The sequence below is a fragment of the Cynocephalus volans genome, chromosome 9, assembly GCF_027409185.1.
Source record: "Cynocephalus volans isolate mCynVol1 chromosome 9, mCynVol1.pri, whole genome shotgun sequence".
Classification (NCBI taxonomy): domain Eukaryota; kingdom Metazoa; phylum Chordata; class Mammalia; order Dermoptera; family Cynocephalidae; genus Cynocephalus; species Cynocephalus volans.
In genome coordinates this window covers 98461501-98481347 of record NC_084468.1, presented here as the reverse complement: position 1 = coordinate 98481347, position 19847 = coordinate 98461501, and the positions used below count along the sequence as shown (strand labels likewise).

Genomic DNA, 19847 nt, shown 5'->3' with positions numbered 1-19847 from the left:
GCAACTATTTATAGATCTCTGTGGGAGTGTATATGTTAGCTTTCCTCATGGAGGAAGTGAGTGAGTAAGTGGCAACTTGCCAGAGTACTTATTTTGAGTGGTAATCAGCTGTTGTCACCCCAACCATTGAGGTAGTCCATCTCTGTAACTCTCTGGCTCCTAGTAGTGAACAACCGATTCCTGATTGCAGGCCCCCCACCATCCACGGAAGGGGAAGCTAAATAGGCCCCCAAAGCTGATGGAACCAGAAATGGGTTTGTAGTCCAAGGAAATGTATCCCATGGCTGTCCAGAGCACTTTCTTGAGATTTTGAGAAGAGATTAAGATGCCAGTCTGGTACAGACCCAGTGAATTAAGGTCTGGAAAGGCCTTACGTGCTCTAGTCCTGTGATTTTCCTGAATAAAATGACAGACCTCAGTTCTGCCTGAGGTTGATTTCTAGATTTTTCTACCCTTGTGTTCATAATACCTTGATTTATAAATAATAATTTATAAATCATATAAATCATGTAAATAATAATTTATAAATAATAATTTATAATACCTTTGATTTATAAAAATCAAACTCAGTACTTTTAAAATGCAACAGTTCATATGGTCTATAAATGGAAGCTCAGATAGGCAAAGTGCAATAAATAGAATGAAATATTACACATACATGTCTGCTTATGAAGATGAAACATGAAAAGTTATCCATGATATTTGAAATGGAAAAATAATAAGTTCCAAAATAATAAATATGGTGAGAGTACACTGTTAAACATTTTTCTAAACTTTATGTTCATGTTTGCATTTTTGCAATTATGTATTGTTTTTGTAATATAAAAACAAAATTAACACATTTCAAAATAATGTTCAAAACACATTTATTTGCTAAATCACTCGAAGTTAATATATAAAGTAATTTTAACAAATAAAATGTTTAACAAAAAATTGTGATATACATTGTACTTATCTCTAAAAAATGTCTTATTTACAAGTTGAGGAACAAAAGTATTTCTTCTAATTAAACATAGGCTTTAGAAAAACATTCATTATGCAGTACTACCATAATAAAAATGGATTTCCTAAGATAGCTCAAGTATCTACTGAAATAAGAAGTGAACTGTAATTTTTTTCAATCATATTCAGAAAATCTAATGTGTTTACTTGCTTGTTGAGTCTTTTCCAGTCTAATCTTTTCAGCTTTTGTGATTAACTATAAAGAAAGAAATAAGAAATTAGAATGTACTGGAAACAAAAAAAATTATGACTAGAAAAATTTCATAACTATCAGCATGAATAAAATTTTTTTAAAAAGGGGGAGAGCAAGCCAAATGAGTTAATTATGCTTAGGCCAAATCAATTACAGAGAGAATTGTTGAGATTAAGGCTTATTAATTATAACAGATATTAAACCTTTAAATTATCTAACTTCCCTCTCACCCCCTATTTAGTTCCATATTACTTGAAAGTTCTTAATTAAAAACAATCACTCCAAAGGAACAAAAAAGTCACTCTACACCTGGTAATTTTTTTAACTTTTTAGGAAAATTTAGGACCTGTATTTGTTTCTTGTTTCACATCCCCTTGGGATTGAATATTAATTGGCCATTCCTATATAGGATCCGAACCTGCAGCCTCAGCGGCGCTCCCAGCACCGCACTCTCCCGAGTGAGCCACAGGGTCGGCCATACCAACACACTTTTTAAATGATAATGTTGTCCTGAAAAATTATATTGTGTTTGAGAATTTATGTATTATTTGAATGAGACAGTATATTTTTGGGCCAAAAAGGTTTGCTTACGAATTGCTTATAAATCTGAAAATTATAAAATATTTCAAATAAGGATCTGCTATTAAGACTATTTACTATTACACCCTTACATAAGTTCTTGGGTATTTTTATAGAAGGCGAATGGAATTATGGAGAATGCAGAAGAAACCATTTAAAATGTCTAAAATACTCCAAAAGGCATCCATAATGGAAAAATTTTAAATATTTAGCTTTGGAGTAAATGCAAATCTTTTTCTCTTAAAAATATAGATTCTAACGAGTATTCATTTAAATAGTTTTAAAGTGTTTGATGCCAAGTTTCCATTGGCAGGAAATCACTTTTGGATTAAACTAAAATCCTATTGACAAGTGAGGTGAGTAAAAAATGTTTAAAATTCTATCACACCCATGCCACTGTTCAAATTTTATGTATTCTGCCTTAACCTGCTGAATATTAGACATCTGTAATTTGTACAGAAGACCACTTTGATAAAAACAACAACAAAAAACCTCAAATGTTTTAAAAGCTTAAGAGAAATAAGAAAAACCTCATTCTGTCTCTGATAGCTGTTATCTATTTTTACCAATATGCTGAGAGTGATATGGCACACTACAAAGATCCGGGCTCGCAAGAATGAATAAGTGACACCTCTTTTGGCAGATCTTTCCTTCATCTTCCAGATCTTTTGCCAAAGGTCATCCATTTAATTTACCTGTGCCTGATTTTTATAAGTAAAAATATGTAGAAAATAAAAAAAAATTTCTTTACCTATACATTTTTTCCCCTTTTAATTCTGTATAAACTGAATGGAGCTTCGGAGATTGTTCCCAGTATTGTTCTACTCCATAATGTGAACAATAAGAACCAGAATGCTTTATTAATGCTTTTTTTTCACTCAGTGATGGACAAATACTACACAATACTACTCTGAAAATGTTGGACTGTCATGTTAGTAAGGTATTTATGTCATAATTTGGCCGAAACACTGACATTCTGTTAATTTTTTCTAAACACTTAATTTCCATTACTAAGGTGCTCCCAGTACTCCAGCTATCCTGGACTTCTAGGCCCTGACAATCTTCACTCAAGGCCTCTGTAGCTTCTGTTGCTTCTGCCCAGAAAGCTGCGCTTCTAAACTCTCTTTTCTTGCTTGCTCACTTCCCTAATGTCTCCGTTGTAATGTCACCTTCACAGAGGGAACTTTCCCAGACAGTCTCATCTGATGTAAACTATCCTGCAACAGTCTTTAATTTGGTTTATTATTCTGTACAGCACTGGTCATCACCTAACATATTATTCATGAAAGCAGGGGATTTTGTTATTCATGGCTGTACCCCCAGTTTCAAGAATAGTGGCTAACACAAAGGGGTACTAAAAAAATATTAAATTAATTTGCAAACAAATAGGTTAAAAGAATTATGGTCTACTCCTCTCCTCTGATAAGCTTTGTAATAGTACTTATTTTGGGTGGTACCTTCTTTTTATTTCATGATATGAACCAACTAGCTACTTCACAGCTTCAGCAGTTTCTACTTAACAAATCATGCTAATGTCAACCCTGATGGTACAGCAGGTAAATGAAATCAGGAAAAGAACTCTCCAACTCAGTAACAGAACTACTCAATGTGTTCCAACTCAATTTATAAAATTCCCTAGCCAATGTTTATTTCCTGCCTCAAATTTAATTTTCAAAGATGGGAGCTTTCTAAATTTCTAAAATTAAAAATAAATTCCTAGTTTAAAAAATATATACAACTACAGTGAAATTTCACACCAATTAGAAGGATAAGTATTATTTAACAAAGTGACTTCATTTCAGTTACAGATTCTGTATTAATGATTTTAACATTTAAGTAATCTCTAACAAGCTTTGAAATTAACACCTCATAGATCTGAAAGAGTCCTTTGGAAGGAAGGAGGCCTCCTCATCTCAGCAAGTTGTTTCCATTCAAGGAAACAAAATTAACAAAGACCAGCAGGAAACCTCCCCCCAAATCATCATAAATTCCAATGAATTCCAGGCAATGGGAGGCTGATGAAAAACACTTGATTTTTAAGTTTTCTTTTTTTTTTTTTTTTTTAAAATGAACTTAATAAATATGACCCAAAATCAACAAGCCTAGAATACAGGAAGTATGACTTCTAATGTGTTCACCAAACATAAAAGGATGTACATCTTTCTAGGATCTTCTCAGACTTTTATAATATATATTTCTAAATTTTTATGATAATAGTTAACATTATTTATTATGTATCCTATTTTTCCTAAGGATTTTAAAATGTATTAACCTTTACATATATAATAATTTGTTTCAAAAGAATAAACTCAATAGCTCACTAGCAACAATTATTTTATAAATTTCCATTGTCATTTTAAGACTCACAAATAATATTACTGAAAGAGGGGCTTGCTTTAAATTATTTTATTTAAGCTTGTTTGTGTCACTTGTTGACTATCCTAGAGAAAAAGGAATAAAGCTTATCATTGCTATAAGGAAGACTATGCATAAGGTCTCCTAATCTTATCTGTGGAGTCTCATACCTTTATAAACTACACTGTAAATACACTGTGTTTTACCATTAAGACAACCTTTCTATAATCATTTACCACAAAACTAAAAAACACAGCAGCCAGAAATCAAGACTGTTTAAATTTAAAGTACATCTATGGTTAAAAAAAGGAAAGAATAAAAGGAAAACTCTAAATTAAATTATGTATCCTTGTAGGAAAAATAATTCTAGTTTCACTTATTTTGAAATCTATAGAAATGTGTATTCCCTCCTAACCTAAAACAGTTTATACTCTTTAAATATGTATGTAACAGCAAAACCAAGGTTATTTTATGACTACCTATTAGTGACTTTCAGAAGACATTCAACTTCCAAAAAAAGTTTATTCTATGAAAACAAATACTAATCAATTACCTTCTCAGTGCCTCTTTTCTTTTCCCGAGGCTGATTAAGTTTGGCCTGTCTATCAACCAAAATCTTCTGCCAGTACCTCTGTTCATGATCACCTTAAAAACAAACAAAAACTCTGATGTATGAACATGGATACATGTGAAAAAACATATTCAAGGTATTATATTCTCAATAATAGAACAGGAATAGTTGTTTGACAATATTTTATGCTACTTTATGCACATTAAAGTATGAAAAATACTAGTTAGATTAGCCAAATTCAAGAAAATATAATACAATCACCACAATAAGAATTGTTTAAAAAAGAAATTTCTATGAAGTTTTACCAGAAAGGACCTCGAGTTTCCAGCAATGTTTCTTTTTAATTTCTGTATATGCATTTATTACTGCTTGAGCATCCTCAGGAGTTTTAAATCTAGCATGGCATTCTGTATCTCCTTCTAGTAAATCAACATAAAGAACTTCTGCGATTGCTGCCAAAGTATCCTGCATTAGAGTTAAGTAGAAAGACTTAAAATCAATAATAAAAATGTTTTGTAACTCTGAAATTATTCCAATGGTGTGTCAGAATATATTCTATAAATAAACGTTACGTAGATTAATGAGAAGTAAATATTCTACATCAAACATTTCCTTTAAGACATACACAAATGTTCATGAAAATAGATTTGGACAAAGAAGAGAACCAATTTAACATCAACTCTAATCATAATTTGCTTTCCTTTATTTTCTTTAATCCTCATCCTTAAAATCTGAACTAGAATGGGATCATATTGTCTATAACGGGATCATATTCCCTAATAAAATCTATAAGGGAAACATATTTGTAAAGCAGAATATACAAATAGTGTTCCCCTTTCCCAATTCAGGGGGTTCAAGTCTGGGAGTAGTTAGTATAAAAAATAAAATTTAAAAAAAAGGATTGGGGGAGAAGGTTTGCTCTCCCTCAGCTGTACAAAATCACTTATAACTTAAAATATGTGTAAAAATTTTAAAGCAACTCATGAGAAAAAGTTTCATTAAATCTACAAAAACTCTAGGTTCCTGAATGGATCAGCTAGAGCATAGCTCAAAAGCTCCTACTTTCTGATAAAATACCTAAGTAACCTCTTCTAAACAAGTGTGGTCACCCAGCAAGGAAGTTTTACCTATAATGCCTGCTGTGAGGGCAAATTAACAAGATTCCTGCATTCTTAGTCATTTTTCTTCACAGCAGGTTCTACATAGTATACAATGCATTTATGCAGGAATGTTACACTAATTCTTAATTCATCAACTTCCATTCATAAAACTAAAGAAATAACTGGAGATTCCCAACTGGAAAAAAAAAAAAAAAGTCTTATTTATCTCCCCTCCAGTTTTGACCCAACTTTTCAAGTAGAGTATTTTTAGATGTTGAATTTTTAGATGTTTGAATTTTTTTAAGACTTAAGCAATACCTGTAAATATTATTTCATCATAAAAAAGTTTATTAGTTAATAATAAAGAATATGTAATAAATATCTGTGAGTCTCTAGAAACCAGGCAGTAGGTTTTAAGTCATTCCAACCCACACTTAGCATACTGTTTATCACAAAATATCACTTAGTACATGTTTGCAGAATCGATTAAAAAAAAAAATGACAGAACTGAAAAGAAATATATTTGCCAATCCTTTCCATTTCTTTATTTAGTTAATTAGTACTAAATTTAGAGAAAAAGCAAGAGAAATAATCGGTATTAAATTGAAGAAATTTGAATGTATTCACTGGTAGTAATGAGTTTTAAAACTGATTTTTCAGACAGATTAGATTACTACAGTTCAAAAGATATTTACTGAATATACATTATAATGTCAGGCTAATCTCCCAATTAAAAACCCTTAGAATTTAAAAACCTTAGAATGACAAATTAGCCTGGTAATCACATGGGCAAGTCACAGACAGCAGTAACTACCATGATAGCTCAGTTTTGTTCCAGCAAAATGTAAGTAATTACTAACTTAATTAACGCAGTTATTTTATGATTTTGTTGATTATAAATGAAGAATTTATAATTGATAGAATTACCATTTAGATAATAAAAGCTCATTGATAAACACAATTAAACCTATGTCAGCAATTCCAAATAACTGAATAATTTTTGTATTAAATCTTTTGCAATCTGACTAACCACAGCAGCATTTAAGACCCTCAATTTTTTAGTCTTCTTACCCTAAATTCTATATTACTACTATATCTTGAAATGCAAGCTGGTAATAGAAATTTGGGATTGGCCAAATCCCTCACCAATACTGGGAAGAGAATCAAAATTTATGTCTTAGTGCAGCTACAGGATTTTAGGACAGGGTTTCAGATAAAGAATGCTAAAAGATGATTATAGTGAGCAACAATCTCAATGGTTATTCAAATTAAAAAAATGTGACTGGTATGAGTCTATGCAAAACCAAAACAACATGTCAAAGCACCATATTTTTGGGTAACATCTTTCTGCACCCCAACACTACAAACAACATAATATGTGGTGCTGGATGTCAGTATAACAGAATTTTTTAAATATTCGATATGTAGTTTAAAAAGAAAGTGCCTTAACAAATTGAGTGCCAGATTAGGGTAAAGATATGGTATTCCTACACAAAGGAATATGATTTCATTAATAAGAAAGAAGCATTGCTGTCAGTGTTGGTATAAAAGGCTGTAGAAGATAAACTGTATAAAGTGAAATAAGAAGATTAAAAACCAGCATAAATAGTAATTTGTAGTGTGAATTATATATAACTATGGGATTTCTTTGCGCATGCATGCATGCATGCAGCTTTTCAAAAATATTTCTCTTTTCTGTAATTGTTTGAAAATTTTAAAACAAAAAGCATGGATTGAAAATACTTTACCAAAATTTTTTTTAAAAGGTAAAAGTCTATTTCCTACAAAAACCACTGTAGTTCTTTCAGGAAAAATTTTCAATTCCCAAAAAGGATTCATTAAAAGACAAAAATAAACTAAATCCATGATAAGTGAAAAATATGCATATTTTTCCTTTTATTCCACAACAGCAGTTCTAACTTTTTTGTTTAAGGCAACAAAATCATTTAGGAATCTATTGAAAGCTAAGAGTGCTAATGAAAACAAATTTACAAATTCTCTAGTTTGCTCCCAAAGCAGACCATATAGTGTGATTATAATTTTAAAATAATTTCAGACAACTCTAATGTGGATTAAATCTTCAAAACAGTTTTGGCACCAAGTATTTTTCTAAAATCTATTTTCACTGAAAACAGAAAAATAGTCCTGTAAAAAATTAATGTTAGAAAAGCACTTTACTACATCTACTCCTTTAGTTAGAACAACTCCAGTATATTTCCTCATTCACCTACACAGCAGCCAACCATTAGGGGTACCAATAAAAATAAGCACAAGTTGCAATTTTCCTATAGAGAAGGATGTTTAAACTGTACTCACTGTAAATTTGGTTTAGTGTGGAATTTTGGTCTTTACATTTTGCTTCAAGTTAAACCTAAGAGTTACCATGGAATCAAAACTCTACAGGTAGTTTAACCATAGAGGCACAAATTCTAATTTGATTTGTTGCATTTTCCATATTCAAACGTTTTCACAGCAGGAAGTTAATTAGGGGAGAAAGGGACAAATACCCTAGGGGCTCAAAAGCATTACCCTGACTTGTTTCCTGCCAGGTAGAGGTTCTGTGCTAATAATCTTCACTATCACCCCACTCACAAACTGTGGTCCTGTCGAATTAACTTTCTCCTCAGGGCGACACTCTTCACTGTTGGCTGTTGATTTCAAAAGGAAAAGACCAATAATAAGTCTCTTAGACTTAATTTAACACTTAGGAGGACAACTTTAGAATGACAACAATGATTTCTTAGGCCGATTTAAATAATTAATTTTAAATTTACTTAATTTAAAAATAATTAATTTAAATAAATAAGAAGGTTATGTTGTATGTTATACTGCATATTTCAAATTACCATGAAATAAAACGTAGAACTTTTTATTACTCTAAATGCAAACTGTTACTCTTAGAAACGAGCATCTGTAAAATCTTTAAAAGAACGATTTTATTCCCTGAACCAAGAATTTTACTTATAAAGAAATAAAAAGGCATTAAATAAAGGAAATAAAGAGATTTGAATAACAATACATTATTATTCAAATTAAAAATTTATTTTTACTATCTATAGGAATTTAAAAGATATCCTAATTTTGAACAATTCATAAGATCCTTGCTTTAACTGGTTCCTGCTTGTGGCTCATACTGTGAAATAAAATTACAGGTGAGAAACTATAATCTTTATTCCTATAAACTTGTTCAATCTACAGATTAGACACTCATTACTAAATCTCATTAATAATAAAAACTGTAGAGAAAACTCAGGTTATTAAAAAAGATACTATATATAATGAGCCCTTCAAATATTCTTATATCAAGAAAAAATCACACATCTGGACAACCTGACAATTCAATAATTATTCTAACAACGAACCCTGTGTAATTTTTTTGAAATTAAAGTTTATCCTACAATAACTCAGAAATAGCATTTTAGTATGTAAATATATTATAATGCTACAAAAACTACCACAGTGATCTTTACCTTTTTCATTTTTCATTCCACTGTCTGTTTCCATTTCTGACTCTGACTTTATTTGGGAAATTGTTTTTTTTAAAGAAGCCATACTGGCTTTTTGTAGTGCTAAGTACTCTTTTTTCAAATCCATCCATTCGCTCCTGTAAGGAAAAAAAATGAGCTATTGAACAGTGACAACAGATGACTAAATAGAAAGTAAATATGGAAATTTCTAAATATATACATTCACAGTGACTTGCAACCACTCCTCCTCCCAACTTTCTGCTTTCTTTAAACACATACACTCAAATTGTTTCCTGGGTTCTAAATCCATCTAGCAAACAAGCAAAGGGAGTTCCCCTTAACCCAACATTCACATTAAATATTTTAACTTTGCCAATTAAATTGAGTGTTTCAAATACTTTAATTTATGAAAGTAAAATTTTATTATTAATTTTTTAATTAACTAGTAACATTTACTAGATAAGTCATCTATGAGGGAAAAATGAGAGATTAAAATTTTAAGATTATTTGTTAAGCTGCTTTCAATTTGAAAGATAACAATCCTTAGTATTTACTTGAATCAAAAGGAATTTCTAAGAAGAAAGAAACACCCCATGGAAGCAATTTATTTATTTACATACATTTAACATGTAGATGTTTCTTCAAACAGCTAGAGCTCCTCCAGATAGAAGCACAATGCCTCTCCTGGCTCTGTGGGAGCACTCATTGTTACCCTAATCTATGCCATCAAACAAGCAGATAGAGGATTTTTTTAAAAAGGAGGATAACTGGTGGTAATGGTTTTAGCTGTTAACATTGACATCTGTATACTTCAAAAAAAAAAAAAAAAAAAAAAGTATCCAGACCCACCCAGGATCATACATTCCCTGAGAGCTGATACATTAAAATAACAAAAGGCTCTTGTAATGATTCTCTGAGATAAAAAGGCAAAAGGAACTCAGGAGTTGAGAATAGTATAAATAGGAGTGCCTTAAGTCCTTGCCTTTTACCCTTCAAGAGGAGGACAGAAACTTTAGGAAACTAACCCAGGAGGGTAAAGAAAATCTTTTCTGTAAAAGGTATGCCGTTTTATTTTGTTTTGTTTCTTTTCCTACTCAGCTGTCACCACTGCGGTCCAAAGAAGTATTATTTACGTGGACTCCCTTCAACTTTAACATGGAAGTACTTTCTGTGGCTTTTTTAAAAAAGAGTAAGTGCTTCCATGTTTTAGTAGAAGTGAATCCAACTTACTCTTGCAGAATGGAGCATGCTAACTTATGGAGATTGAAGGGATCCCCTTTGCTTTAACATGGGGGTACCTGCTGTCTGAAACAAAAGTAAGTGCTTCCATGTTTCAGTGGAGGTGTCTCCAAACCGACACAACTTTTGTTACAGATTTTGACTGTTAAACTTTTCATTACAGGTTAAAAGATCCCATTTTTCCCCAAAGACTGGGCTCCCCACCACTTAAACGTGGATGTACTTGCTTTGAAACTAAAAAAGTAAGTGCTTCCATGTTTTGGTGATGGTGCGTCTTCCTTTTACATTACAAGCCTTCAAGAGATTGTTAATTAGCTGTACTGGCCACTTTTAGTAAATTTGAGTTACGTTTAAAATCTGTTAAGGGGCCCCCTCTACTTTAACATGGAGGCACTTGCTGTGATGTGGTAAAAATAAGTGCTTCCATGTTTGAGTGTGGTGGTTCCTACTTAATCTTCAATTGTATTACACTCACGCTGTGCAGACATTGGCTACAGGCCATTACTGTTGCTAATATGCAACTCTGTTGAATATAAATTGGAATTGCACTTTAGCAATGGTGATGGAGTGGGTTAAGTCAACTGTCAACGACAATAGAATTGATATAATGCACTTACTTTGATAGTACTCTTAGTGGTATAACCTCTTCTCCCATTTTATGTCTCTCTTTATGTTTTTTCTTATGTTTCCTTTTGGTTTTTAAGAGTGAACCATCTTTTATATCTCCAGTATCCTTTTCCTCTTCTGTAGAGACTTCTAAATCTTGAGAAATTAAAAAATCAGTTAAGACATTCGTGGCTATTAAATGGGGGAAGTACGAGGGCATTTCAGAAAGTTTGTGGAAAAATGGAATTAAAAGATAGTAATATGCATCTTTCCATCAACTTTTTGGAGACCCTGCATATAACCTTAATTTATCTAATCCTAACTTTAAAGATGTTATACCTCTGTTTTCTTTAGAAACTTCTGATGTTTCTTTTTTAATGCTGTCTTTCTGAGCCATTTTTTTTACTTTTGATCTGGGAGCTAAGCCTTCTGCATCTTCAGAGCTACTTCTCTTCCTCTTCCCTGTTCTGACTTCAGGTAAGATGGATACTTCAACTCTTTCCCGTTTTTTCTTTTTCTTTGAGGGTTGCTTTTGGGGTTCAGTAGTTTCTCCTTCAGAGCCCTCAGATGTAGTTCTTGATCTCTTCATTTTACATACGCTCTCGCTGTTTGTGTCTGTATTTAATTCTTTGGCCTGAACACTGTCTTCCTTCTTCATTCGACCTTTCTTCTTCTTTTTCTTTTTCTTTTCTTCTGTAACAATGCTATCGTTAGTTTCATTTAACTTAAACTACATCTAATTAAATATTAAGTAAATACTTACCAGCTACTCTTAAGGCTGGAATGGGCTTATTTTTCACTGTTTTAGGAAATATGCCAGGTTTTCTTGGTGCTTCTTCTGGTGGGTTATTAAGAAACTGAAATGATTACAATAAAATGTTTTAATACTTTTAACAGTTTAAAGTTCTTTGCTTTTTCTTTTTAGGATCTGGACCTACCTCAATAGCTTTTTCTGCTTGTTCTTTTGTTTCAAATTCCACAAAGGCAAATCCCTTTGGATCTCCAGTAGACTTATAATGCGGTATACTTATATAAACAACATTGCCACATTTCCCAAACACTCTTTCAATCCAGCTGTGATTAACATTTTTGGGAAGTAACTCCTGTGATAAATTAAAAGCAGCATTAAATAAGGATTTACTAACTATACCCTAAACTATCCACAATTCCTACACCTTACTACAAATGTCAATAAATTTTAGCTTCAATATTAAAATGTTTCTGTGTCACTTTTTGAATGGGGATCTGGGCTCTAACTTTTGTAGAAAAACGGCTTACCACATATACTGTCCGCTCATCCTCATCCTTTGGTCTTTCACCCAGAGGCTTTTTCCTCCTGATTCTGGTGCCTTCTAAATCCAGCTTTAAAATAGTACCTTCAGTTAATAAAACTAAGTGTAATTATGGGATATAATAAAATTGTAATGATTCTTACCTCTACAACAGTTGAACTTTTCAATGCTCTGGCTATTAACTTCCCATCAGTAGTCAATTTTTTCATTTTGTTAAAAGACACTAGAAGTGATATATCAACATCTGAAAACACAAAAGAGAATAATTAAAAGAGCACAGGAAAATTAAACCAGCAGGATAAATGAAATTTGCATTGAATTTGGCAATTCTTAAGCTTCAATATGCCCCTATAGACTCTATATATCACTAATTATACAATAGTAGGTGGTGCACAGTACTTTTTGGCATGCCTAACAACTCATTTAACATTTTAATATAAATAAGATTTAAAATTTGAACACGTTCAACAAGAGTCCCTAGGGCATGTGCTCACTTGCTCTCTATTATAGAGAGCACATGGTCAATCTGAGGTTTGGAATAGGTGAAATGCCTTCCTGTCTGAACTAAACTTAAGTTTTCATCTCTGAGATATGCATGATAAATGATTATTTTAGCAATTCAATCCCAAGACCTAAAGTTATTTTAAGCACCTTTATCAAGTAGGTCTTTAGAATTATTTTACTGCTCAGGTTTGAAAGCTGACTTAAAACAGGCTTAAACTCTAGGAACAAGAAACTTAAGCATGGTTTTTATCTGGGCAACTAAAACTTCTGAATACTATTTTAAAGGTTATTTGTCATTAAAATTTAAGAGAACATTTGCAAAAATGGATATATACTACATTATATCTATACTAGATAAGTTCACTTCAAGGCAACACATCTAAATATTGAAGCAAACTTACATCCATCTCTAGATTTTTCTATCTGCTCTCGAAGAAATCTATCCTTGTGAAGATTTGCATCACCAAACCAGAAGTCCACTTGCTTAGCAATATCAGCAAGCACCTGTTTAACTCTAGACCGTTTCTTTTTTTCTACTTCTTTTTTCTTTTCAGTGCTTTCCTCTTCCATTGCTTTTTCTTGGTTTCCACTTTCAGTTTCCATTCCTGTAAATTAGGAAAATATTTAAATCACCGCAAGTACTACTTAATACATAAAAATATTTGGATTAGCCTTTAATTGTCTGAGGGGATAAAGAGGCCAACACTTAGATGCCAGAAGACAAATTTTTCAGGGGAATGCTTCCCAGGCATTTTCAACAAGTAATTGAGGAAAATTTAGTTGGGTTTGTTTTTTGTTTCCTTTCTAAGTTCTTACCGGCTCACTTTTCATTGGCCTTGTTTTTACTTTTAAAATAGTTTAGGGCTGTCTGGTTAGTCCTTATAACACCAAGGTGTACCAACCAGCAGGAAAAAAAAAAGAATAAAATAATTTACTTCCTATGTACTCCACCATAGCTTTAGTTTTTTGTGTCTTTTAAACTGCAGGATCAGATTATCTTATTATGAAATTTACATCTTTATCTATCTCACCAACCTACAGTTTTAAGATAGTAAATTAAAGTGTAAGATTAAGGGATTCAGTCACTCTCCAACCAACAAGCCTAATAAGGACATTTTATTCACATTTCCTAGTACTACAACCACCAATAGACGAAATAAAAATAAACTGATTTTTTGATTTTGATTTTAAACATATTCATTTCTGATTTCTAGAAGCTGAATTCAACTGCTAAGCTACAGGATCAGACTTCTTTTTCCTATTCTGTTTATTTCTTGGGCAGCAATTCCCAACCCCCTCCTCCTTTCAAGTTACTTTGCATGCCTCTTCCCCTGTGCTCCCTCAGCTCCAGCCATTGTTCTTACTGTTTTTAAAACTCCCCCAGCGAACTCTCAGCTGAGGGTCTTTTGAGCTTGTTTTCTCTGAAACACTGATCCCCTGAGAAAATACAGATTTCTCCCTCAACTTCCTCAAGTCTTTGAACACCACCTGAGTAAGGTCTCCTCCCACAACCATATTTAGAAATGCAAATTTCTGGACAGATAGTTCCCTGCCTTATTTTTTTCCATAGCACTTATCACCTTCTAACATATACTATACAATTTCTTTATTCTTCATCCTTCCTAGAATGTAAGATTGATGAAATCATAGATTTTTATCTGTTTTGTTTACTGATTGCCCAGTCTCAAACACAGCAGTCACTCGAAAATTTGTTAAGTAAATTGTGTCTAAAATTTTTGAATGGAAAAAATAATAAAATAAATTTGTCAATGAATTGAATCACTAGAGGTACATACACAAAAATGAATGTAGGACCAAAGGATTAACATCAGGCCTAGGATGATGCAGGCCTGCCTGAGAATAACCTCAAGTCTCCCATAATAATACGGTTTTCTCAGAAAGAGCAGAATTAAGACAAATGGGGAGAGTTGTACCTGTTTCCCCTGCTGCACCTGGATTGGAGTAGCTATTAGTTGGCATGTAGGCCTTGGGCCTTATGTGACCAGAATGACATAAAAGATTGGTAGGCAAGCTAAAGCTTTTATGTTTTAATGCGGACCGAAAGATAACTTGGCTCTCATCCAGGGAAGCCACACACACCTACTGTAGGTAAGGCAGCCCCCCACCCCCCAAAAAAGCAGGAATTTTGGTAATTGCTGAATTTGGGTAAGTGCTGGTGCAGGGCCCCCTGATGAGATAGAGATGCTGCACCAACTGTATCTTCTACCTTGTATCATTCTTTAAAACTAAGTAAACACAGTATTAAAGTTTATTTGTTTCTCTTAAGTCTGAATGCTGACTAGAATCTGTAAATTAAATAAATATATTTAAAAGTAACTGTAAAAGTGCTAAGCATTTCAAATCCTTTTGTAAGGTGGTACGATATAAATAAAATACAAATGTAGGTTATTGTTATCACTATAGCAGGCTCCACTGCTAACCTTCCCTCCTGAAAAAACTATAAATTATAAAGGGCAGACTAGATATTCTCCAATTCCTTTTCTTGTCAAAGCCCACCATCTAAGAATAATGGACAGAACTACAAAAGCACAGAAAGTCATGGTTCTTCCAGAAACCAGACTTGTCCCATCATTCTCATATCTCAGCCCAAGACTCTCCTTCACTCTTTCCATTAAGGATAATTTTTGTGGCTTGAAGGATTTAAATTCAGAATAATCAAATATACCTTTGATTTAGAGGAAGAAATGGATTAAACAGAAAGTAACATAATATATGATACAATTTAGCTTCACTACACAATGACTGCAGAAAATTGTGAAGTTACACAACAATACTTTTGCTACAGTCTTGATCCTCAAAGTCCACACTTCAGTGTTATTCCATACATCCAAAATCAAACTTATTTTTCCTACCCAGGCCTGTTCTACCATCCTCATCTTATTTAAGGATGCCATATTCCACCAAGTTAACCAATCAAGCATTTACTAGCTGTATGGATTTTTAAGCAAATTACCTCATCTCTCTATGGTCTATAAAATGTGGATAAAAATCATACCTAAATAATAGGTTGTTCGAGGGCTAATCAAAATAATTTAAATAAAGTACTTCAAATTGCTGCTGTATAGAAACTCAATAATATGTAACCATTACTATTTTTTCACCCATCTGTCACTAAGTCCTATCAATTTGACCTTTGAAATGGCTCTCATCTCCATCCAGTGTATTCCACAAGTACTGTCACTAGAAGGCAACAGTTTATAAACTGCTCTAGAAGCCATCCATCCCTCACTTGTCTAAAACACAGATCTGGTTTTGTGATGCTGAGATTAAAATGTGCAACATTACAACTTCCTTGGCACATTCCTATAACATAATATGTATTTTTAAAAAAAATTATTAAATAAACCAGTAACATGCTTCTAAGCATGATCTTTGAACAAAGAATAAAAGTTACTGTACAACAATGCGAGTCACTTTACATACCTTGTTTAAATCCTCACAATCCCATTGGATAGTTTCTTCTACCTTCCTTTTACAGAGGCTCAATGGTTAAGTGACTTGGCCAAAGCCAGGTAGGTCAGTGAGCCTAGGTATGTCTGATTCCCACATCACCTACCTTCTAGTAAAACCTCCTGCAATTTGTCAACATGCACTCTACGTTCTGACCCAGGAATTCTTAACCTGAAGTACCATGGAACTTTGGATGGGTTTCAGAGATTCTGGTGAACTCCATGAAATGGTTAAAAGACAAGTTTTAAAGAAAGATAAAATCGTGACTCTTGTACAAATATAAAATGAATACATGGTAAAGATTTTAGTTAGGTAATTAATGAGAGAACAAATGTTAAAAACCAGTTCAAAGGAGAATTCAAAAAAGCAGATACATACAGATAATCGGGAACTTTGAAATGAATGTTGATTGATACTGGTTAGGGCAATAATTAATTGCATCTCCACTGGGTAAACATAAGTTCCATTTTTATCGTTTTCTACAAGTTACACAGTTGTAAAATAGCTCAATGACAACGAAAAGGCACAGATAACCTGAAAGAGTGAGCTAGACTAGACACCATTTTTTTGTGTGTGGATTTTTTGCCATTTCAAAGTTTTTCAAAATGTTTTGACAGGTACATGCACATTTTCCTGGGAAGCTCATCCATAACTTTAACACGTTTTCAAAGGAACTGGTATGCCAAAAAAAGGTTAAAAACCATTGTTCTAGTTACAGAGGACTATTCAACGATACCTGAACACTTAATGACCTGTGTCTTTGCCTTGATGAGTTTTCTCGCCTAAGCTGCCTTATAAACCCCTATTCAATTTCCAAGGCCCAGGTAAATGGTATCTTACTCTTTATGGCCTTCCACCACTAATTAACTGCCTTCTCATCTGTTTTCCCTAAGTACCTCAATTAACGCACTCAGTACACCATATTTAGCACTTATTATTTGTTAGCTTCCTTCCATGACTGGATTTTCAAGTCTTTGAGGAAAAGCACTAGAATCCTGCAAAATAAAATGACTTAATTTTGGAATACAAGTCCTCACATTCCTTTGGCAGCCCAAGCTCAACCTCGATGTGCGAAATAAGACACTTTCCCTAGGAACTACGGCGCCTCTCGGCAGCCGTACTTCCGCACGGCCTCCGCCAGATACGGGGCGTGCCGCAAACCTCCCAACGCAGTGCACTACACGCCCCCACTCTTTCAAGACTGGAACCACAGGGCCGCCAGAAGACTTTTGCGCGTGCGCACAGAGAACAAGGACGAGCGAACTGATGGGTTCGTGGGAGGGGGCGGGATGAGAGGGAGGACGGATGACAGAATGGGCTGCATGAAAAGGACTTGAGAGGAATTTACACTTTACCCAACGAGCGACCCATTAGGCCATCTGTAACTTACTCCGTTCAATTCCCAAAATACGGGGTCAGAGACCGCGTCCTTCAGCTCTTTCCGTCTCTCGATCCTTAACGTCGTGGTTATTTTCGCGTCATAAGACGAGCGACACCACTCTCTCGTCCCCCTCAAGAAAGACAGGCCCAGAGGCGGTGCCTCCGTCGTTCACGTCACCCGCAAGGGTTGGCTCTGGGAAGGCGGGGCATCGGAGAAGGCGGCCCGCTGAGGAGGCTCTAAGGTAATGAAAAATTTGATTGGCGGTTTGAAAACGGCGGTCTGGTTGAGGCGGTGGTGGGCGAGCTAAGTATCGGGTCCTCGTCTGCTGCGGTCCCGGGCTAATGACGTCACTCGTTCGCGGGAGAAATTCGAAAGTGGATTTTGTGGAACGAGACAGGTGAAGTGTTTCTCGGGGTTTCCGGCGAATGAAGGATGGATAGGCAGGGGGACTTGAGCGATCTGGGAGAAGGGACGAAAGAATCTGCTCCGCAAGAAGCGGACCGGTGCTGGCTGGAACTGGGGCTAGGGGGATGTCAGTCACAGCTGTAGTAATTGGTGCCTCGTCTTCCGCGCTTTTCCCAGCGCCTGCTTTGCCCGCATACAGGTTAGGACCAGAGAGGACTTTGCTGTTTGTTTTTAGGACTGACAAGGAATCAAGGCTCCATTGTCATTTGGTGACACAGGATCATGGTTATTAGAATCTTGGCAATGAAATATGGGTTTCTTTTCGTTATTTGGACTTGGTGGTTTCTTAACAGGATGTTGAGTTCGTGATTCTAAAACTTTTAAATCTGAACCATTTAGGGGTTCACGTTTAGGGTTGGAAAAGCTTGCTTGTTCAAAAACAAAAGGACCAAAAGCATGTCGTAATTAACAAGAAGAATGGCTCATATTTTACTGAGAATACCGAATTATATACTCATATATATATATGATATATACGTGCTATGATAAGTATGTATGTACATATTTAACCACAGAACATCTGGGGTCTCAACACCACTTTAAAAACTTCTATGCAGATTAATCTTTCTGTTAATTAAAGGCGGGTCAACATTTGAATTGTGTGACATGTGGGCAGATTTACACTTTGAGGAAATGTTTTATTCTTGCGTGCTATTGGCTAAAGCCATTTTTCCTGTCTAATGGTAAGATAAAAAAGGAGTGTTGATTCTCATTGAATGTAAGTATTAGTGCTCTTCAAAGTATTTTAAAATCCAGTTAGCTTCCCCCCCCCCCCGAGGTTTAATCCTATAATCTAATTTACCACTTTTGCGAGTTTGAACCTAATCAGTTCCTTTTAAATTGGAAATCACAGAAGTAATATTTCTAATTTAGAAAAATAATGGGGAGTTTACTTTGCGATTCCTAAATAGCGTATAAGTAATTCTAAATTAGTAAATACTGGATTTATAATCTGTAAATAGTGATAATACCTACTTTTCAGGATTATGAGACTGGTAAATATTATATGTAAAGTATCTAGTCCAATTCCTGCCTGACACATAGTAGGTAATCAATAAATAGTTATAGAATGTTGTATTTATATGAGCACTAGAGTTTAAACTACTCGGTTTTGAATTCTGAATCTGCCATTTATTTACTTTATGACCTTGGGCAAGTTACTTACCCCACTTTCCTCTAAGGAGTTTGGACTTTCCATGAAGACAGTAGGAATCCATGGCAGGATTTTAAGAATAAACTGACAATCAGACTTTGGTTTTACAAAGATCACTCTGGCTGCTGAGTTGAAAAAGGCTGAGATAAAGGAGAGGCAGGCCCCAGTACATAGGTCACAGGACAAGACCCAGACCTAAAGAGGCAATGCCTTTCAGAAATATAACTTCCACATCCTACATCCCTCCTGTCCAGCCCACAGGAATTGCTAGATACCTAAGAATGCCAAGATGATAGAGGTCCAGAGAAACATATCATCCCTGGTGCTTTGGATCAACAGTTACTTGCTCACAGTTACTGAATGGGCTAGATAGTCTGTGTATGAAGATGAGAATACACGGTCATAGACACAGTGCTTGGCATGTGGCAGTTGGTAAAAGTATACCTCTTTAATAATAATTATCATTTAT

At 34.2% G+C, this 19847-nt stretch overlaps 1 protein-coding gene across 4 annotated transcripts; it reads right to left on the bottom strand.

Moving 5' to 3' along the window:
• Positions 1 to 956: 956 nt before the first annotated feature.
• Positions 957 to 17933, bottom strand: LARP7 (La ribonucleoprotein 7, transcriptional regulator). Of its 4 annotated transcripts, none has more exons than XM_063107785.1 (13): positions 17770 to 17933; positions 13310 to 13513; positions 12548 to 12648; positions 12391 to 12474; positions 12051 to 12215; positions 11876 to 11969; positions 11452 to 11802; positions 11124 to 11268; positions 9271 to 9404; positions 8330 to 8448; positions 5006 to 5165; positions 4683 to 4774; positions 957 to 1198 (listed from the first exon to the last, which is right to left on the bottom strand). In XM_063107785.1, the coding sequence occupies exons 2-13, from the start codon at positions 13509 to 13511 to the stop codon at positions 1118 to 1120; spliced, it is 1728 nt and encodes a 575-aa protein (XP_062963855.1). In that variant the 5' UTR covers positions 13512 to 13513; positions 17770 to 17933; the 3' UTR covers positions 957 to 1117. The 4 variants fall into 4 exon arrangements, with proteins under 4 accessions (XP_062963855.1, XP_062963852.1, XP_062963853.1 ...); XM_063107782.1 differs by having other exon boundaries at positions 11452 to 11805; positions 17770 to 17932; XM_063107783.1 differs by lacking the exon at positions 17770 to 17933 and adding an exon at positions 17417 to 17436 and having other exon boundaries at positions 11452 to 11805.
• Between the last annotated feature and the right edge of the window lie 1914 nt (positions 17934 to 19847).

Excerpts from the sequence above, each read along its gene's own strand:
- LARP7 (XM_063107782.1), bottom strand. The coding sequence starts at position 13,511 with ATGGAAACTGAAAGTGGAAACCAAGAAAAAGCAATGGAAGAGGAAAGC. Across the intron at positions 5,166-8,329 it reads CTGGCAGGAAACAAGTCAGG|GATACTTTGGCAGCAATCGC; the intron begins GTAATGCTTTTG and ends ACTCTAATGCAG. Across the intron at positions 4,775-5,005 it reads GAAACTCGAGGTCCTTTCTG|GTGATCATGAACAGAGGTAC; the intron begins GTAAAACTTCAT and ends TTTGTTTTTAAG.